This window comes from Octopus sinensis, linkage group LG5, assembly GCF_006345805.1.
Source record: "Octopus sinensis linkage group LG5, ASM634580v1, whole genome shotgun sequence".
Taxonomy (NCBI): domain Eukaryota; kingdom Metazoa; phylum Mollusca; class Cephalopoda; order Octopoda; family Octopodidae; genus Octopus; species Octopus sinensis.
In genome coordinates, this window is record NC_043001.1 from 29,553,064 (window position 1) to 29,575,662 (window position 22,599).

At 36.4% G+C, this 22,599-nt stretch overlaps 1 protein-coding gene across 1 annotated transcript in view; it reads right to left on the bottom strand.

Moving 5' to 3' along the window:
* Window positions 1-22,599, bottom strand: part of LOC115211772 — a 412,137-nt gene that overhangs the window by 120,478 nt on the left and 269,060 nt on the right. The window contains exons 89-99 of the mRNA XM_036503112.1: window positions 21,609-21,740; window positions 19,580-19,753; window positions 17,598-17,726; window positions 16,836-17,015; window positions 14,439-14,585; window positions 11,849-12,034; window positions 8,302-8,430; window positions 7,235-7,411; window positions 4,225-4,353; window positions 1,783-1,956; window positions 352-486 (exon numbers count right to left, since the gene is read on the bottom strand). Coding sequence (XP_036359005.1) covers window positions 352-486; window positions 1,783-1,956; window positions 4,225-4,353; window positions 7,235-7,411; window positions 8,302-8,430; window positions 11,849-12,034; window positions 14,439-14,585; window positions 16,836-17,015; window positions 17,598-17,726; window positions 19,580-19,753; window positions 21,609-21,740 — 1,692 coding nt within the window. The remainder of the gene's footprint in view (window positions 1-351; window positions 487-1,782; window positions 1,957-4,224; window positions 4,354-7,234; window positions 7,412-8,301; window positions 8,431-11,848; window positions 12,035-14,438; window positions 14,586-16,835; window positions 17,016-17,597; window positions 17,727-19,579; window positions 19,754-21,608; window positions 21,741-22,599) is intronic.

The following is a 22,599-nucleotide window of genomic DNA, read 5'->3' on the forward strand; positions in this document are numbered from 1 at the left end:
TGTAATTATTTTAAGTCTATTATAATTGTATTGGTCAATAAAATTTGTTGGATGTTAATTAAAAAGTAAAACTTAAAACTACATATAAAGTGTCAAAATCTGATTATAATAAACCTTAATAAGAAATCTGGAAAGGATATTTCAAAAAGTGGAATGGTATTGTGCAAGTTAAAGACCACTCATGATCTTCATTGAATATGAACATACTAAAGCAGAATTTGTGTATGATAAAAGCATATTAGTAAAACCCATACTTTTCTTAAAAGGCAAGAAATATCAATAAATAAACATATACACTTTATTTTTAATTTCTAAGAATCATAATATAAATGTATATTGTTAACTTCTTACCGTAATCTGAGTCTCACTAATACCACGAAGACTTTTAATTAAGCTAATCTCACCAGTAATGAAATTAACAAAGAAAAATTCCTCTGCTTTGAAACTTGGAGTGACGGTTTTTGAGAGACTATATTTCAAGACATCCTGTAAAGAATACAATCAAAGGAAATATTTTATAAATCATACAATATTTAATGAATTTTCATATAACATTCCTATTAGATCAATGCAATAACTTTATTACAAATAGATGGTACATTCAGTAGTGTGATGTAGAAAGTAAAATAAAACAATAAGCTATTCTTTAGTTTAATTATTACTATATGTAATCTGTCTCTGGCATTAATAAGTTTTTATGCATAGTCCAAAGAGGAAGACAATGGTGTAGAGTGTATTGGACCCTAGGGGCAGTTGCCCTGCAGGCAAAATTCTTAGGAGAGCAAAACTACAAAAGAAAGAAAATAAAGAAGTTGTGATAACGAAAAAAAAATAGCCTGCCTTACAGCAATATTTGTTTTGCCTTGGTTACTGGTAATCTATGTTGTGCTACAGGAAGAAGGGAAGAAAGTGACCCAAAACGAGAGAGCTGGCCCAACTTCTTGCAACAGAGTGGGCCCCACAAAAAGTGCCTAAAAGCCTGGAGGTGATGTCAAATCAGATGAAGAATTAAATCTGCTACACAAGTCAATTAAGTTATACTATGCAATTATGAGGAATAACTGGACAGACAATTTGTCAATTGCTATACATATTTATTTCAAATTTTGGCACAAGGCTAGAAATTTCTGGGGAGGGTATAAATCGATTACATCGACCCCAGTGCTCAACTGGTACTTATTTTATTGACCCTGAAATGATAAACGGCAAAGTCTACTTTGGTGGAACTTGAACCAGAACGTAATGACTATTTATATTAAGTAGTTATTTCAGGAGGTTTAGTATCAGTGTGGGGGGTGGGGTATGGGGGTGTGCAGGTGGCAGTGGGGGTAGAGGGGTGTGAAGGTGTGAGGGAGTGTATCTGCATGCTGGCATGGTTAACTGTTTAAGAAGTTCACTTAACAAACATGAAACCCCAGGTCCAGTCCTACTGTATGGCATCCTAGGCTCCACCCTGTGAGTGAAACTGAGTGGAAACTATGAAAAATCCCAATAGATGAATTGTGCTTGTAATCGGAAGAGCCAGTTTTATTATTCTGTGTTATGCTGGCTCTACATGAGTACATCTGTTTGTGGAATGGTGGTAGGGAGTTAAACACTAATTCAATGAGTAGGTTGTCCAGTTGATCAAACAAATTAATATTCATTTGATAAAATTAATGCAAGAATTCATGATATTACTTATGCTGGTGTGAGTGTATGCATATAGATATGTAAGTGTATGGTTAGGAAATTTTAAACCATCATATTTAATAACATAATTCAAAATAAAATAAAACTTACATTGTCCAAATCTGTGGCTGATACTGTAAGGATTATCTGACCAAGGTTTTCTGACTCTTGCACACTCTTAAAATAATTTTGTGACTGGAAAATTGGTGCATTTAAATTTCTTCTCACGGTTATAAAAACTGTTGCACTTTTCTTTGTTGAGTTTTGGGAAGCCTCAACCAATAACTGAAAGATTTTAAAAAATAAACTATGCCAGCATGGGAAAATAGGCATAACATAATGATGATGATGATGATGACAATGATGAAAACAACAATATAGAAATGTTTCAAGATTAAAATATGCTTGACTATTTAAGATCAGAACAAAGAACATTGTATTCTATGATCTCCCCAAAATAAACAAAAGGTTCAAAAATTTCTTCCAATGTGCCCAGTTTGCAGCAGATATGAATGTTATACAGCCAAAATTTTGGAATGGCTGGATGGCTTTCCACTCCCTGTAGCAAAAAAATCGAGTTCCTACATTCAGGATACTTTTGATTTTGTATCCAAAATTAACAACTGTTTTTTGGTAACCATAAGTGTTTCTTCACTATGCTCCATTACTGACCACAATGTGGGAATGGAAGCGTGCATGAATGCCTTTCAGGAATGATCAAACAAAAGTATTCCATCTAATTTTCTCTGTAAATTATTGAATTTTGTGTTAGAAAGTAGCATAATGAAGTCTGGACAAAGTTTTTACCACCAGCCGAGGGGTTGAACCATGGACACCCCCATGGCAGTTAATTTCACTAATGTCTTCATGATGAAATTCAAAACACAATTAATTGAGACCCCTGCATGGTCATGATCCAATACTCTGGTTACAGTTCATTGACAAGGTCTTTTTTTGTCAGGGAAGGATTACAGGACAGTTTAGCTAACTTCTTGCATTTCTGTGACTGTTACACAAAAAACTATGGCTTTAAGTCCAACATAAAATTTATGTCTAGTTTTTCAAAATCTAACATTGAGTTTTGGGATGCAAATGTTGTTTTCAAGAGGCAGAATAGTGACAGTTATTTTGCAAGCCCATGTCATCCCACATTTACTTTCACCACCATCATATAATTAAGTCAAATTTAAAATCCCAGTTTTTGAGGATAAAACAGATTTATACTGATATGGGAAATTACTGGAAACATGCAAATGCCTTTGTACACCATTATGTTGAACGTGATTGCAGTGAATCATGAGTAAAGGAAATCACAAATGATATAGCTAAAATTAACAAGTGAAGTCAAATTATCATGCATAATTTTAGCAGCCAAAGTAAAATTTGTGATAGAATTCTTTTAGAGATTAACTGGCACCAAAATTTCAGTGGCATTTCAAAAGTTTAGCATTGAAAGTTACCAGTATATTTTTTTGAAATGAGCCAAAGAAGGTGTCTGTTCTTAATGTTTTCAGACTTGTTGTCAATACAAATTCTTTCATCAAGGCCACTAGACAGAAAATAATCACCAACCTCTCTTTGTTAAAGGTGAGTAGTGACGTAATCCCCACAATGGATTCAGTTGATAGATGGATTCACCCTGCATGTGACAACAACTGTTTGTCATTACTCCACAAGTCAGCAAAGCTTGGACACTGCATGAGTGCATGAAGTATGGTTTCATCACTCTGTGTACATCTTGAACAGTCCACCAGGTGGAATGTCCACGACTGTAGAGTTTATCTTAAACAGATAGTACCCCTCAGTAGCATTACCAGGTCAAGAAATTTAGAAAATCATCCAAAGTTCTATCTGTTCAGAAAGTCTTTTGAAACAGGTCACCTAGTTCATCCTCAGCCTAAATTTTTCCCAAGAACTCATCACACTTACCTGCTACTAGTTCTCCATATCTATTGCTAAAGTCGAATTTCCAGCTCTATTAGAGTGCAGTGAACATTTAACAACATTCCAAGTGTAAGGCATTCAATCCAATCTTGATCATAGTTTGACCCATGACTGCTGATCCACCAAGGAAATGAGCCGCAGGAAAACATATCTTACAAACAGAGACCAAACATGCTTACTGTCCAGAAAAATCAGACGGCACTACCTCAGTGTATATTTGTACATTAACAGCCAAAGCATGCTGAGCCTGCATTCCAGAGGATGCTGATAAACAAATGAACTGTCTGGTCAATGGAATGTATCCATTTCATAGAATCAGAAAAGCAATCAAACTGGGACTGGGGCAAGACACAATGGTCAGCTAGTAAGCTATAACAGAGTAAATGCAAGCATTGCTAAAATATTTCTTAGAATTTCAATTAAATTTGTTATAGAAAATTCACTACAGATTTTATCATATTCAATGTCAACTGTTGCTGACACTGAAAACAAACATGTATAGGGTTAACCACAAAAAGTTGAGAAAGTAAAAAGACAGGAGACCAAGAAGGTAATGATAGTATGATAAGAAAAACATGCAAAGCAAAGCAAATGCTGTAATTCTCTTACTGTGTAAGTGGGTGAATTCAAAGTATCAGATTTCAGGTCCTTTCTAACAAATATTGAACCAGCATTTTCTACAATTCCAAAATATTCTGTACCAGGTACATAACCAACTAATTTGTAGGTGTATTGCATCTAAAACAATAAAACAAAATCATGTAATTTACTATAATTCATTATAAATGTAATTAAGAGAATTCAATTGCATCAGCTTAAACACGGGGCATATATATAAAGATAGATATTTATGTGCAAAATTTATGCGGGATTTTTTGTGTGTGTATGTGTGCGCACATGTGTGTGTGCACATGCATGCGTGTGCATGTGAGTGTGTGTGTGTGTGTGTGCATGTGTGATGATACACACAAGGTTTCTTTCTTTTCTTCTCTCTTATTTCTTTATTTATTTATCTATGTATTTGCTTATTGAATTATCCACATGACATTATTAGGATTTTAAAATTTGATCTGGAATGATCCAGAGCGAAATATATTTATCATCAGCTATATAAACTCACAGGTGTTCCACCTGTATCCAGTTTTGGTAAGTGCCAATACCCGAAACTCTCAGACCTTGAGTCACTCAGTTACTTCTGCTAAATATTGATAAAAATATACATATACTCATATTTTTAGTTCCATTTTTCCTTCCTGTTTGCATCAACATACCTATATATATATATAAAGATAAACACACACACACACACACACACACACACCACACACACACACACACACACACACACACATATATATATATATATATATATATATATATATATATATATATATATACACACAATGGACTTCTTTTAGTTTCTACCAATTCCACTTAGTAGGCTTTGATTGGCCTGGACTATAGCAGAAGGCACTTGCCCTCAGTGCCATGCAGTGGAACTGAACCCAAAAACCATGTGATTGGGAAGCAAGCTTCTTAACCACACACCCACTGCTGTGCCTATGGCTTAAGATTAAATTAGTAATTTATAAAATTAAAATATTTTGGTTATATGGATACACTTTCATGACTTCTAACACATTTACAATTCTTTCCCAATAACAAAAAAATGTGTCCTGGTATCTGGATGAAAGTTGCAAAAATATTTGAACTTTTAAGTTGAAATTTGAAACATAACTTATCAAATGATTCTTACATAAAATTATGATAGAAGTTCAAATTCGATGACTGGCACCTGTGCCAGTGGAGCGCTAACAGCACCATCTGAGTGGGATCCCTGCCAGATCAGCTGTCTGGCTTCTGTGCCAGTGGCACGTAAAAAGCACCATTTCAGCGTGATCATTACCAGCATCGCCTTACTGGCACATGAACAAAACGTTCGAGCGTGGTTGTTGCCAGTGTCGCTGGACTGACTCCTATGCAGGTGGCACATAAAAAACACCATTTGAGCATGGCTGTTGCCAGTACCACTAGACTGACCCTGCTGCCTGTGACACGTAAAAACACCCACTACACTCTTGGAGTGGTCGGCGTTAGGAAAGGCATCAAGCTGTAGAAACTCTGCCAGATCAGATTGGAGACTGGTGAAGCTATCTGGTTCACCTGTCCTCAGTCAAATCGTCCAACCCAAGCTAGCATGGAAAGTGGACGTTAAATAATGATGATGATGATGATGAAGAGGTCATCTCACATGAGTTGTATTAAATGGCTTATTTTTATTGTGTCCATCACCATATAGATATACCATAACCATATATAACTATAGCTGTATTTTGTTATGATACACTCACAGTTTCCGTTTGCATCTCCTGTCTAGAACCCCTATCTTGTTCAGAATATCAATCTACTGGAAGCTGTCCAGAGACATACAATTAGAAAACATACAATTAGACAACTATTCTCTGTCAGTTATTTACTATATCTTAAATGTCTTGCTTGAATGTCTTGCTTCCTCTTGCAATCAACTTGGTATTATAGAAGCAGACAAGATTATCTACTGAATTTCCAACAACTTTGGTCAGCATTTTGAATTCAGTTTCTCGTCCTCTTCCTTATATATGCCTTTATAAAGTGAAAAAAAAACCCAAAAACAGTGCATCAACCATGACTTTTGAAAACATTTTTCATGTCCAGAATTGTTAAAGCATGGAATAAATTGTGTCAGTTGTTAGCTCTAAGGAGACTATCTTTTAAAAATTCCATGTTTCCTAAAATTGCCCAACACTGCTGTGTCTATGTACAATTTCCCCTTTATGGTTCTTTTATATGTACTTTTGGCTATCATTGTTATCTTCCTTTGCTTAACTTATTGTTGCTTTCTGCTCCCTCTTCTAACCTATTAAAATGCATTGTAGTACTGAATACAATAAGCTCATTATTATTATGTTGTTGTTTCAAAATTTGGTTTTATCCTGTGTCATATCATTGAACAGATCCAACATTCCAAATTACAACTTTACTTTTTTCCGGATTTTCCTTTTACTTTTACTACAAATTTTTCCACAGTCATCTTTGCCTCAGCAAAATACATTTAAAAAGGCAATATGAGCATTGCTGGAATGCTTTAAATCATAGCTTGTTTAATAAAGGAAGAGGCAAACAGCTTTGGCCTTCTTTCACTCAGCACATAGCATTTATTACATATTCTTCCTTCTCTAATGAACATACTTTGTAAAGGTCATTTTCATTTCAGTGAAGTTCAGTGTTAGTTAGTTTTGTTTGCTGTTGTTTAGTCTTGGTCAGTCTTAGTCAAATATACCCAAAGGCATCCTCACCATGGCCACCCCTTCTTTAAAAGCAGAGTTTATCTCATACAATACATCATTCTTTTTTTAAAGGCAACACTGAGATTTGATTACAATTTTTGGCAAGTTTAATGAACATGAAAGAGGTTCTGCCATTGACTTGTAAACTTCACAGAAAAGCCTTGTATCCCAAGTATTAATGCCAGGTTGTACTCAACTGTCTCTGCAACCAAGTACCAACCAATATTTATAAACAACAAAATAACAAAATAAAAAGAAAACAGAAACAAAACAATTGAAGAACAATTACTTACTGGTGAGTTTATTTGTACATTAAGGACCATTGATGTGATAGGGAATGCTTCATCAATGGTAATGTTATAATTCCGTTGGGTAAAGTCAGCTGGTCCAGAACTTTTAATAACTGTTACTTGTAGAGTCATGGTATCAGCCAAAGATGGCATGCCAGCATCTTTCGCCCTGATTTTTACCTGAAAGATTGCAAGAGGAGTTGAAATAAGGAAAAGGTCTACAAAAGACATCTAACTTTGAGAAATATAATGTCTGCTTACCACACATGTAAACACAAGTGCAGGGATGATGAAGATCTAGCTTTTAAAAGCTAGAAAAATATTTATATGAATAAATCATATACTTATTCATTTTGAAAACTATTTATATACAGATTTATAAACATTTTAAAACATTAATTTAGGATTTGTGGTGGCACGTGGCTTAGTGGTTAGGGTGTTGAACTCATGATCGTATGGTTGTGGTCTCGATTCCTGGGCTGGGTGATGTGTTGTGTTCTTGAGCAAAACACTACATTTCACATTGCTCCAGTCCACTCAGCTGGCAAAAATAGGTAATCCTGTGACGGACCAGCGTCCCATCCAGGTGGGGAATTTACACATCATCAAAACTGGGAAACCAGATCTTATGAGCCTGGCATGGCTCGAGAAGGAACATTCATTAGTGGAGGTGCAATGGCACAGTGATTAGGGCAGTGGACTCGCAGTCGGAGGATCATGGTTTCAATTCCCAGACCGGTTTCCTGGTTTCCTTGGTGTGTAGGTTCCCCACCTGGACAGGACGCCGGTCCGTCACAGGTGAGCTGCAAAATGTAGGAGGAAAGAGTGAGAAAAGTTGTGGCAAAAGAGTCAGCAAAATTTCACCATTACCTTCTGCTGTAACCACGTGGAGCTTAGGTGTTTTGCTCATAAACACACACATTGCCCGGTCTGAGATTCAAATCTGTGATCCCTCGACTGCGAATCCGCTGCTCTAACCACTAGGCTGTGTGCCTCTACACACATACATACTTGTACATACACAGTCATACATAGACAAAAACAAAACCTCAAAACAAAAACTAACTTACATCAAATTGATTAGGACCATTAACCAAGGACTTGATTAGACTAACTGCTCCAGTGTTCGGATTGATGAAGAAATACTGTAAAGCAGACTGTTCTCCATATATTTCATAGCTGATAACATTGTTTGGTGCCTGTGTAATATTAAGAAAATTAAAATAACCAACTGATTCACTTTTAACATATATATATATGTGTGTGTGTGTGTCTGTGTGTAAAATTTTCAAAACAAAATATATAATTTTATTCAAACTGATTAACTTTTAACATATATATTTGTGTGTGTGTCTGTGTGTAAAATTTGCTAAACAAAATATTTAATTTTATTCAAAATATGAACAGAAATATATTTTACAAAAGAAAGGCAAAGTAAAGGAAAAAAGCAAAAAAAAGGGAGGGGGGAGAAAGAAAAAGAAAAACAAGATTAAACATCAATACAACACCAAGTACTTCAATTGGTTGCATACCACAAGGTTCAATGGAACCTACGGAAGCATGTCAGCACGTCTGTGGCATTACTGCAAGTGATGGTGAGGCTAAGGCATTGGAAAAGCCAAGCACCCCCATGGGCATCACCTGACACCTTAGTAAGGTGAGCTGCCAATGATATTGATTTCTAACTTTAGCATTGGCTACACATTTATAGAGATGGGGCTAAAGTGTCAACTGAATCAGTTCCCCTTAAATCCAGAGTCACTAGAAATTATAAGGAAAGCATTTTTTGGCAGGGTGTGGGGGGGCTATGCAGATCCTCCAGTGACGCCATGTGTAAGCAGATTCGAACTGTGAGATGCTTTCTAATGCAAAATATTTAGCTGGATGTAGAAGAAGAAAAAGAAGAAGAAGAAGAAGAAGAAGAGGAGGAGGAGGAAGAAGTAGAAGAGGAGGAAGAAGAGGAAGAATAAGAGGAGCAGGAGGAGGAAGTGGAAGTGGAAGAGGAATTAGAAGAGGAGGAGGAGGAGGAAGTGGAAGTAGAAGAGGAAGTAGAAGAGGAGGAGGAGGAGGCGGAGGAGGCGGAGGAGGACGAGGAAGAAGTAGATGAGGAGGAAGAGGAGGAAGAAGTAGAAGAGGAGGAGGAGGAGGAGAAGAAGAAGAAGAGGAGGAGGAGGAAGAAGAAGTAGAAGAGGAGGAGGAGGAGGAAGTGGAAGTGGAAGAGGAATTAGAAGAGGAGGAGGAGGAGGAGGAAGTGGAAGTAGAAGAGGAAGTAGAAGAGGAGAGGAGGAGGAGGAGGCGGAGGAGGCGGAGGAGGACGAGGAAGAAGTAGATGAGGAGGAAGAGGAGGAAGAAGTAGAAGAGGAGGAGGAGGAGGAGGAAGTAGAAGAGGAGGAAGAGGTGGAGGAGGAGGAAGAAGTAGAAGAGGAGGGAGAGAAGGAGGAAGAAGTAGAAGAGGAGGGAGAGAAGGAGGAAGAAGTAGAAGAGGAGGGAGAGAAGGAGGAAGAATAGGAATTAAAAGAGGAGAGAGAGAAGGAGGAGGAAGTGGAAGTAGAAGAGGAAGTAAAGAGGAGGGAGAGGAGGAGGAGGAAGAAGAAGTAGAAGAGGAGGGAGAAGAAGAAGAGAAGAAGAAGAAGTGGAAGAGGAGGGAGAGGAGGAGGAGGAAGTAAAAGAGGAGGGAGAAGAAGAAGAAGAAGAAGAAGAAGAATGGGGGAGATGACGATGTTGAAGATAACAACATTAGCAACATCAGCTTTGTGACTTTAAACAGTTGGCCAGAGATGGAGAAGATGAAACTGTGAGAAAAAATTCTTGGTGAGGAAAACTAAGATATACATAGTAATGTAGGTACCAAGATACTTAATATAGTATGTCATTAAATTGAATGTAGCAAGGCATGAATTAGATGATTGGTATTATGAGATATATGAGGTTGTATCAAAAAGTTCCCAGACTAGTTATGTTTGATAAAAAATAACCTTTTTTACTCTTTTGCTCTTTTACTTGTTTCAGTCATTTGACTGCAGCCATACTGGAGCACTGCCTTTAGTCGAATAAATCGATCCCAGGACTTATTCTTTGTAAGCTTAATACTTATTCTATCGGTCTCTTTTGCTGAACTGCTAAGTCACGAGGACATGAACACACCAACATCGGTTGTCAAGCGATGGTGGCGGGACAAATACAGACACACACACACAAATATATATACATACATATATATATATATATATATATATATATATATATATATATATACGATGGACTTCTTTCGGTATCTGTCTGCTAAATCCACTCACAAGGCTTTGGTCAGCATGAGGATATAGTAGAAGACACTTGCCTAAGATGCCACACAGTGGGACTGAACCCGGAACCATGTGGTTGAAAAAACAAACTTCTTACCGCCTATTTACCAAAGTTTTAACATCATCTCCTTTGAAATTGTCAACTTGAACAGCAATACACTGGTCCCAGCATTCCTGCCACTTTTGGAATCTGGTCTGGATGTCGTTTCTCACCAAAAAACAATATGGTATCACTTCCACACCCACTCCATTTGTTAGATTTAGCACCTGCGGACTTCGACCTCTTCCTCATTATGGAAGTTTGCAGGTGCTAAATCTCTTTTGTCATGAAGAATCCAATTCTGTGCACTTCACCAATCCAGTCATTTTCTCTGTTTTCTCCCAAACACTTCAAAACATTGTTGATTATCCTCCAATGATCCTCATTGGAGATGATGAATTTTCTCTGCATTTCCAAGGGTGACACTTGTGGAAGATCTTCCAGGGGCATTCTTCCACTTTTGAAGCACCCATGCCATTCAAAAACATTGCATACAACCCATTGCCTTGTCATCATAATCTTGCCAAAGCAAGCTCAATGTCTCTGGGGAAGGCTTTATAATGCAAAACTTCACGTTGGCTCTTTGTTCCAACTTCCAGTCCATGACAAAAAACATGGACTACAACATACATGTGATCACAAAAACACAAATTTCACAACTTGGGAAGTATACCCAGTGATGTCAATTGGCACACTGCTCCATGAAGATCACTGTTAGCTCCCACTACACATGTAATTTTGTGCTGCCATCTGTTGGCACCCTACAGAACTTTTTGATACTACCTCATATTTAAGTTTTACCAGAACTCATCAATGAAGCATAATCTAACCATTACTGCTAAATATTAGAATAAAAAGAGAGAAAATAGGATTTTAGCACACATCAAAATAAAAATCAAATGGAAATTGTAGTTAAGATACCCGTGCCAGTGACACGTAAAAAGCACCGTCCGAACATGGCAGATGCCAGCGCCACCTGACTGGCATCTATGATGGTGACACGTAAAAGCACCAACTAATCGTGGCCGTTTGCCAGCCTCCTCTGGCCCCTGTGCCGGTGGCACGTAAAAAGCACCCACTACACTCACAGAGTGGTTGGCGTTAGGAAGGGCATCCAGCTGTAGAAACACTGCCAGATCAGACTGGAGCCTGGGGCAGCCTCCTGGCTTCCCAGACCCCGGTCAAACCGCCCAACCCATGCTAGCATGGAAAATGGACGTTAAACGATGATGATGATGATGATGATGATGATGATATATGTAAATATATTCTTACTGTAGTATCCCTGTCTGTGGCTTTGACAGTTTCAATAACTGTTCCAACAGGAACATTATTTTGTATCGTCTTGATGATAGGATCTTGTGTGAATACTGGTGAAAAGAAATTCCGTTTAATTGAAATAATAGCTGTTGCAGTAGCACTTTTAGGTGGTGTTCCGTCGTCTTTGGCCACAACTCTTAACTGAAAATTAAAACAAAGGAAAAATCATGTTTCTTCATGTACGTTACAAATTTCATTATATTTAGGATTTGAGCAACAAAACATAAGATGCCTTACAGCAAAAATAAGTATATGTTACTGTGATATTTAGACAAAATTAGAGCATTTATTTTTCATACTTATAAATGTGTTGAGCAGTCTATTTTCTTCAGGTCAGTGTTGTAACAGGTTGATCGTTTTTTTCTGGGTAGGTTGTTCATCCTCTGCAGATTAGTCGGATGAGGGGACTGCCATTTTGGCAATAAGCTGAAGTACCGTGGATCACCATTAGTCTGGAACCTCTCCAGGAGACCAGCCCACTTAGGTTGACCTTACCGGGAGCAAAGCTCCAGTCAGTAATGCTCTTTTGGATCTATGGAAACCCCTGGCCACAACAAGGTCATACACAGGACTACTGCCACAATGGTGGATCTGGTTGGCTCTATGCATGACGATGCCATCAAGCAACAGTATGAAGCCAGAAGCCAAGCAACTTATAAATGAAGTAATTATAGTAATCATTTCTTCATAATTATAAGAGTAATTTGTAAATTAGGCCTAAAGGTAGCAATTTTGAAGGGACAGGGTCAGTTGATTTGATTTCAGTACTTGATTAGTATTTTATTTTCTCAGCCTTGGAAGATGAAAGCAATGTTCTAAAGAGCTGGGAAAAATACAGTAAGATATTTTCTCAGAAGGGGTAACGATTCTTCCCATCTATCACCCTCTTCATAATAATCCTTTCTACAAGAGGTATGAGGCCTGAAATTTTGAGGGAGGGAGGGCAAGTTGATTACATCGACCCCCAACCCCCTCCCAGTACTTAACTGCTGTTGAACCTAAAATGATGAAAGGCAAAGCTGACCTTAAAAATTGAAAAGAATTGAACTTGAAATGTAAAGGAGCAGGACAAATATCGCAAAACATTTTGGCTGATGTAATAAACATAATGATTATCATTATAAAATTAATTATAATTTTGTCAAATGTGGACAGTTTAATTAAGCATGAACACTTTTTATGCGTATTTTCTACCAAACATTTTTGCTAACCCTGAGCAGTTTCTTAAACCATAAAATGTAAATATTTCAGTATATGATTTCATTTTATGATAAATAATACCTGATGTATTTCTCAAGCCATGAGAAATAATTGTAGTTATTAATGTTTGTTGCAGTATCAGCATTGACTGTCTTTTAATGAAATCCTTTCGCAAACATTTTCATTCTATTGGACTGGTACCTGTCTCCAGTTATTATATATAAATAAGTGCAATAATGAAGTTTACTTTGCAATCACACGGTTTCAGGTTCAGTCTCACTGTGCATCACCTTGGGCAAGTGTCTTCTGCTATAGCTTGGGGCTGACCAACGTCTTGTGAGTGAACTTGGTAGATGGAGACTGTGTGGAAGCCTACTGTGTATATATACATATACGTACATGTGTGTGTGTGTGTGTGTGTGTGTGTGGATATATGTCTGTATATATGTGTTTATGTGTTTGTGTCTGTGTTTGTCTCAACTCACCACTTGCAAGTGGTGTTGGTTTGTTTACTACCCTATAATTTTACTGTTTGGCAAAGTGGCCAATACAATAAGCACCAGACTTTAAAAAAAAAAAAAAGTACTGGTTTCAATTTGTTTGACTAAAACCCTTCATGGCAATACTCCAGCATGGCCACAGTCCAATGACTGAAACAAGTTAGAGATAAGAAATGATAAGATGTTAGTTAATCCCTTACAGGTGGTTTTTCATGCATGAAGAATTAAACTCTGCTATTGTCAGACAATATAGCAGACATCAATGTTACAAATGTTACAATCCACTACTGCTTACAGCTGTGAATTATACCGATCTATAATACCTCCTTAGAACTAGGTGAGCAGAAGCATTGCAGCTTGTGTGTCTTGGCTGCAGACACATTACAGTGATTGCTGTTGTTTAGCTCCAAGTCAGCTCTACTAAGCATTTCTATGGTTAATCAATGGCCATTTCATTTTTCTCTTATTTTCTTTGCAGACGCCATGTATCTTGAACTACATTGTGTCTAGTCAACACATCTTCCCTTTTTAAGACATTACATTTACAAAAGAGTTGGGTGCTATTTCTAGCTTCATCAACTCATTAATACAGCAGTAGTGACAAAATATAAACCTCTAGTTGCCTGATATTCTTGCAGTTCAACAATCCATATTCTCTCACCCTTCTTTTTTTAGTTGATACACATTTTCCATGATTCTTGAAGCATAGAACAATAGGTTAAAGTTCCTATATACTAAGAGCATGTCTAATATAATAAAAATCTTTGTCGTTATTTGGGCCTTTTGCAGTTTTTTGCTATATTTGTTCCATTACATTATTCTATGAAGAAATATCAAATACTAACCACAAACTTAATAATATTGGTTGATACTAAATCAGCTGTAGGTTTCAGAAATACTGATCCAGTGTTAGAGTCAATCCTGAGGTAGTCAGGTGCCTTATCATCTCCTATTACTTCATAAGTGATTTTATTGAATTTATTGAAATTGTTCTGAAAAACAAAAAGTAGAGAAATTAATTAATAAATAAAAAGATGACGACAAAAAATTGTTATTTTCATTGTTTACTTATCTAGAAATCATGAATATCATACTTTTAATTTTTTTTCCTAGTTTTAATAATTTGTTATTGATTCTCAGTGTATGTGTGAGCGCTACAATGTTTGAGGTCGGATGTATATATGCATGCATCTGCGGCTTTCAAGTTACATATAGAGAAAAAGGAATAAAAGGAAGGAACAACAGGAGAGAATGAGATAGGAAGGTTATTTGCAATGAAAAAAAATTATCCATTACATTGTAGACAACTTGTATGTGGAAATGATACATGGCCTTCTATTAATGTTGGTTTAAATAGATATATATATGCAATACATGTATTGAATATTTGTGCATGCTGGTGGTATGTAAAAGGCACCATCTGAATGTGGCCGATGCCAGCGCTGCCTTGACTGGCTTCCGTGCCGGTGGCATGTAAAAAGCACCAACCAATCATGGCCATTGCCAGCCTCCCCTGGCACGTAAAAAGCACCCACTACACTCATGGAGTGGTTGGTGTTAGGAAGGGCATCCAGCTGTAGAAACACTGCCAGATCAGACTGGAACCTAGTGCAGCCTCCTGGCTTCCCAGACCCCGGTCAAACAGTCTAACCCATGCTAGCATGGAAAACGGACATTAAGCAATGATGATGATGATGATGATGATTTTAGCTGTAGTTTCATAATTAAAAAACAGAAAAGAACAGAATTAGAATACAAGGAAACTACTGAGAATCTGCATCATATTCATGAAAAGATATTAACAGAGTTCACAAAATGGAATAAGTTTTTACATAGTGATCAATGTTTTAATTAATCTCAGATAACAGTATGATTGCAGTCTTAATGATTTTATTGATTTGAAACCAATTCACTGATTCATACAAATTGCTATTAAAATATACCCTGATATGGTTTATCGCTGATGACTGGCATCAGTGCTAGCGGGGTGCAAAGAGCACCATCCGAGCATGATCATTGCCAGAGCAGCTAACTGGCTTCTGTGCTTGTAGCACGTAAAAAGCACCATTCGAGCGTGATCGTTACCATCATCGCCTTACTGGCACCTGTACCGGTGGCATGTGTAAAAAAATTTGAGCGGGGTCATTGCCAGTACCGCCTGACTGGCCCCCGTGCTGGTGGCATGTAAAAAGCACCCACTACACTCTCAGAGTGGTTGGTATTAGGAAGGGCATCCAGCTGTAGAAACTCTGCCAGATCAAGATTGGAGCCTGGTGCAGCCATCTGGTTCGCCAGCCCTCAGTCAAAATCGTCCAACCCATGTTAGCATGGAAAGCGGACGTTAAATGATGATGAGGACAATTTATATCTGGGATTTCAAAAAATCCTTTATGGTTCACACACCACATGACTCAACATCCACTTCTCCCTCCTGCACTAACCTTAGCATTATCTGAAAGGAGTCAGAATTATTCAATGTCCCTTAAATTGGATGCAACCAGTACTTCCTCTGAAATTACGTTGACCCAAAGCCAGCAATTTTAGGAGAAGGGATGAGTTGATTTTAATGGCTCCAGTATTCAACTAATCAACCCCGAAAGGATGAAAAGCATAGTCAACCCTGGCAGCATTTGAACTCAGGACATAAAGACAGATGAAATGCTACTAATCATATTGTGGAGGCACATGGCCTAGTGGTTAGAGCAGTGGACTCGCAGTCGAGGGATCACAGGTTCGAATTTCCGACCGGGTGATGTGTGTGCGTTTATGAGCGAAACACTTAAGCTCCACACGGCTCCGGCAGAAGGTAATGGCGAACTTCTGCTGACTCTTTCGCCACAACTTTCTCTCACTCTTTCCTCCTGCATCTTGCAGCTCATCTGCGACGGACCGGCGTCCCGTCCGGGTGGGGAACCTATACGCCAAGGAAACCAGAAAACCGGCCCTTATGAGCCAGGCATGGCTCAAGAAGGAACAAACAACAATAACTAATCATTTTACTTGGTGGGCTAACAATTCTGCCTGTTCGCCACCTTTTCTCCTGAAATTATATTATTAGAAGTGGAGAATTTCTAAAGTTTCCAACTTTGTATTTGTATACTAAAGAAATATAGTTGAGAGAGGATAAGAACATAAAAAACATGTAAAACATTTTTTAATTTGACCATAAATGGTATTGTCTAAGTGTTTAGAAGCTTGTGTTTATACTGACATTTGAAAATAAATTAGACATCAAGACTTACTATATCCCTGTCTGTTGCCACCATGCTGAGAAGAGCATTAGCTTTATTAAAATTTTCTTCTATGGTAACCGAGTAGTTTAATCCAAAAACAGGAGAGAAGTTATTACGAACTACATTGACTGTAATAGTTGTAGAAGCTTCAACTGTTGGTGCACGGGTATCAGCAACAATGGCTTGGAACTGCATGAAGAAAATAAACATATATAACAAGAAACATTAGATACTGATGTTTATTTATTTTTTTTTGCAAAGCTCTAGACAAAAATACTTGTTACAATATATTTACTTATACATGGTATTTTTCGTTTTATATATATATGTATGTGTGTGTGCGTATGTGTGTATCTGTATATTTTTCAATAAATATTTGAAATCTGATGAGTACTACACTATGTATGAAAGTGCTAATTTTATTAAAATACTATAATAAAAAACGGGAAAAGCAAACTATGTTTAGCTTTATTCAACTAAAATATGTGTGTGTGTGTATGTGTTATATACAGCTTAGAGACCCATGAAAAATTGATTGTGACCATGGCTTTTAATGGAAGAGCAGTCATGATTATGAATGACAAAGCTTCTGTAAGCATCCCAAATATATCTGAAGGTGAATGAAGCCTGCCTCTGCAGAATGGCCCAGCAGCTATAGAGTATATCTTTTTCAAAGAAAAACACATTGATTCTAAGAAGAAAATCATTATTTATTTTGCCATCACATGTTGAAAATATATGTTTAAGAAGAAATAAACAGTCAGGACTTACTGTGTAAGAGTTTGCAATTTCAGTATACAGCGCTCTCTGTACTCTTATTTTCCCACTTTGTATAATATCAAAGAGCTTTAATGCAGTAGCATCTCCTTTCAGACTGAAGTTTTGATATTGTGTTGGTGTCTGTTACATATAAAAGAGCATTTAAAAATTTATTTTCTCTAAATTCAGCATCAATGATTTGATCAAAGTTTTCATCAGATAAAATTTTTTAATATATATTTTATTGTGGTTAGTTAAAATCAGGATAAGAATTATATGAAGAAACAATAGCATAATGTAATTACATTAATTAATTCAGATTGTTAATCAAATATTATGTTTAGAATATGGTGAAACTTGGTATTTATTAAATTTTTAGTGTAATGACTCCCTTTGGCTTATAATACGTATAGACAGTTGATGTGATTTCAGAAAGATTTCACTAAAATTTCTCTAAATATCAGTCATGTTATTTTCACTTGAATCTAAGGCTTTATTTTCATTAAACAATAATCTAATAGTATATAAATGTATGGTTTTCATTTAGTTATTTCAAGAAAATGTAAAAGTTTCTACAGGGTCATCAGCTCTGCTAGAAGAAGCAGCCAGTTGTCCCTCAAATTATACTCTTCCAACTCAAAATGCAGCCCTTGATGTACAGTGTTTGAAAAAATGATGAGATAGTCAAGGCAGAGATGTTCATAAATATACAATATTTATTTATGTATGCTGCAAGAAATTAACAAAGAATATTGACCCGACTCCCTAAAAAAAATAAAAGAGGATGAAAGAGAGTACTTGATTTGGACTTTATTTTATAGACCCTGAAAGGAAAAAATATTTGGTGGGACTTGAACTCAGAATATAAAGAACCTTAACAAAATACTGCATGGCATTTTAGCTGATGCTCCAATAATAATAATAATAATAATAATAATAATAATAATAATCTTTTCTTCTATGGGTGGGTACAAGGTCAGAAAGTTTTGCGGGAAGGTTGTTAGTCGATTAAATCAACCTTGGTACTCAAATGGTATTTATTTTATTGGTCCCAAAATGTAAAGAGGATTGAAATACTGCCAAGCATTTTATCTGGCATGCTAACAATTCTGCCAACTTAGTGCCTTAATAATGATAGTGATAATAATAATAATGATATTAATAATAATCCTTTCTACGGGAGGCACAAGGCCTTAAATTTTGGGGGAGGAGACTAATTGATTACATTGACTCCAGTGTTTACATTGGTACTTAATTTATCAGTCCCGAAAGGATGAAAGGTAAAATCAACCTCAGTGGAACTGAACTCAGAACTAATAATAATAATAATAATAATAATAATAATAATATTATTATTATTATTATTATTATTATTATTATTATTATTTATGGGTTTTTCTTCTTCTTTCAAATTTGCTTCCATTTCTTGCCAAATGTCTTCCCGACTCCTAGGGCAAAGAAACTCATAGTATACATTGGTAGGCCATTAAACTAAATCACTAGTTCGTTCATTTTTTTTTTTTTTGATAGAAATAAAGTTAAATTAAAATGCATGGGTAGTAATAGTTCTCACATCGACAATGCTCTTCTCAATACGTGTGATGTATTATTATTATTATTATTATTATTATTATTATGGTGGCGAGCTGGCAGAATCGTTAGCACACCAGGCAAAATGCTTCATAGTATTTCATCCGACTTCAAATATTATTATTATTATCTCAACCATATCTCAAAGAACTTCAAAAAAAGACTGTGCTGACAAGTACTACCCACATTCTTAGAAAAACACATTCAACTTAAATATGTATGTTGTATTATATGAAGGACTAACTTCTCCTCCACAAGGTTTCAGTTATATATCAACGTCTCTTAAACTTCACTTGCCCTAGGGCACTGGGTGTGTCCCAGCAAGTGATTGCATCAAACATGCATATTTAAAAGAAAAATGATAATAGTAATGATAATAATAATAGCAAATAATTCCTACTTACATTTTGTACAACCAAATCAAGAATGTTGGAGCCAACTGTTTCTGTTTCAAGAACTTCTATATTGTACACACTTTGTTGGAAACTTGGAGCTGGCACATTCTGTGCCAACTTTATCGTAGCTAATGTGGTATTTGAAAGGTATGGTGATCCATTGTCTCTTGCAAATATTCGAACCTAAAACATTAAAAAAAATATACTCAAATTAAGTTTAATGATAAATCTCACTGTAAAATTAAACTGGTTTACTCTTTTACTCTTTTACTTGTTTCAGTCATTTGACTGCGGTCATGCTGGAGCACCACCTTTAGTCGAAACAAATCGACCCCAGGACTTATTCTTTGTAACTCTAGTAATTATTCTATCAGACTCTTTTGCCGAACCGCTAAGTTATGGGGACGTAAACACACCAGCATCGGTTGTCAAGTGATGTTGGAGAGACAAACACAGATACACAACATATACACACACATACATATATATATATATATATATGCGACAGGCTTCTTTCAGTTTCCATCTACCAAATCCACTCACAAGGCTTTGGTCGGCCCGAAGCTATAGTAGAAGACACTTGCCCAAGGTGCCACACAGTGGGACTGAACCCGGAACCATGTGGTTGGTAAGCAAGCTCTGGTTTGTAAATATTTCTTTGCTTTGTTCATTTCATAGTCATTCTAACATTCTAAACAATGAATCTGTCATCCTAACATTCTAAACAATGAATCTGTCATTCTAACATTCTAAGCAATGAATCTGACATTCTAACATTCTTAGCAATGAATCTGTCATTCTAACATTCTAAGCAATGAATCTGACATTCTAACATTCTAAACAATGAATCTGTCATTCTAACATTCTAAACAATGAATCTGACATTCTAACATTCTAAACAATGAATCTGACATTCTAACATTCTAAACAATGAATCTGTCATTCTAACATTCTAAGCAATGAATCTGACATTCTAACATTCTAAACAATGAATCTGTCATTCTAACATTCTAAGCAATGAATCTGTCATTTTAAATGGGCATATAATTATTTATATATTTAACCCTTTAGCATTCTGATTATTCTGTCAAATGTAATGCTTATATATTCATATTGTTTTGAATTAATCAAGCTTGTAGCTTTAAGATTTCTATGATGTTGATTCTATAGTTTTAGAATTATATTCTGTGATAGGTGTCAGAGGCCAGATCTGGCGAGTTTGAGCATAAAACAGGTGGAATATTTGAGCCAGATATGGTCAGTTTAAATGCTAAAGGGTTAAAAGATAGAAATTAATAGAAATAACCTGAGATGCTTAAAGACATAAGAAAAAAGAGAGGGAGAAATAGTAGAGGAAAATAGAGAAAGAAAGTGTAATTAACACTAGAGACTTTCCTCTACCTAGATAAGTAATTTTCAAATGCTTAAATTCAATAAGCATGCCTATAAATAATTGAGTCTGCCTTTACATATTTACGTGTTGCAAAATATCCACTGGCCTATGGCAACAATCCTGTCTAACAAACTGTGCTTGAAAACATTTTGTCTAGATATATTATTTTCCAATGGATTCCATAGAAAATCAGTATTTCTTTTTCATCTTCTTCTTCTTCTTCCTATGCCTCATCATCATCAACGAAGAAGATGAAGAAGACGAAGAAGAAGACGAAGAAGACGAAAAAGAAGAAGAAGGAGGAGGAGGAGGAGGAGGAGAAGAAGAAGAAGGAGGAGGAGGAGGGGTAAGAGAAGGAGGAGAAGAAGAAGAAGAAGGAGAAGGAGGAGGAGGAGGAGAAGAAGAAGAAGAAGAAGACAAAGAAGAAGAAGAAGAAGAAGAAGAAGAAGAAGAAGAAGAAGAAGAAGAAGAAGACGACAACTCAACACATGAAGCAGCAGTTTAATAATTTATCAAACTCGACAATTTAATTTCAACAATCAAATGTTTAGATTATTCTAATGATAACAATAACGACTTGTTGATTATAGCATTCTATCATAAATATTGAGACTGAGATTAAATAATTAAATAAGAACTATTTACCTTGAATGTGTCTTCAACTGACGATGAAAGAGAATTCTTTATTGATACATCTCCTGTAGTGGGGGATATTGTAAAATACACAGCAGCTAATCCATCACCAGTAATTGCATAGGTGATTGTTCGAAAAGGTAACTTGAAAAAAAGAAAAACAATTGTATAAATAGAATTGTATGTTTACAAATGAAAGTAAAGAGCAATCAAAATGAGGTACAAAGTCTATATTTATTGAAAATCAGTTGATGATTCCCTACAGTGCTAACAGAGTTTTATGTATGTTATATGTGTGAGACTGTCTTTCCACACATCACCCTGAGATGTACTTGGACACACCATTAGTGATGTTTTGGATCTTTCAACATCAGACACCTCCACCAAAGTGACTCAGAACTGTCACTAGCTATCCTTAAATCCTTAGAAATGTTTTAGTATTGAAGTGCCTTCAGGTCCTGTGTATGCAGGCTGAGGTGCATTTGTAAGCTAATAGTGCAGTGCTTGAAATTTTCCAGCATTAAACTGCATATTGCTTTGTTCAGCCCACATGTATATTGCTCTTAGATCCCACTAAAAGCTTGTAATATTGTCAGGGTTCTTTATGGGCTGTGATAATTTCATCATCAGTGGTGCCCCAGCATGGCCGTGGCCTTTGGGCTAAAACATTTCTAAGGATTTAAGGATAGCTAATGACAGTTCTGAGTCACTTTGGTGGAGGTGTCTGATGTTGAAAGATCCAAAACATCACTAATGGTGTGTCCAAGTACATCTCAGGGTGATGTGTGGATACATACATAGGACAGACTTCTAGGAGAAGACACTTGCCCAAGGTGCCACACAGTGGGACTGAACATTGAACCATGTGATTGGGAACCAAGCTTCTTAGCACACAGCCATGCCCGCACCTATATATATATATATATGGCCGTTTGCCAGCTCTGTCTGGCAACCGTGTCGGTGGCACGTAAAAGCACCATCCGTTCGCGTCCGTTGCCAGCCT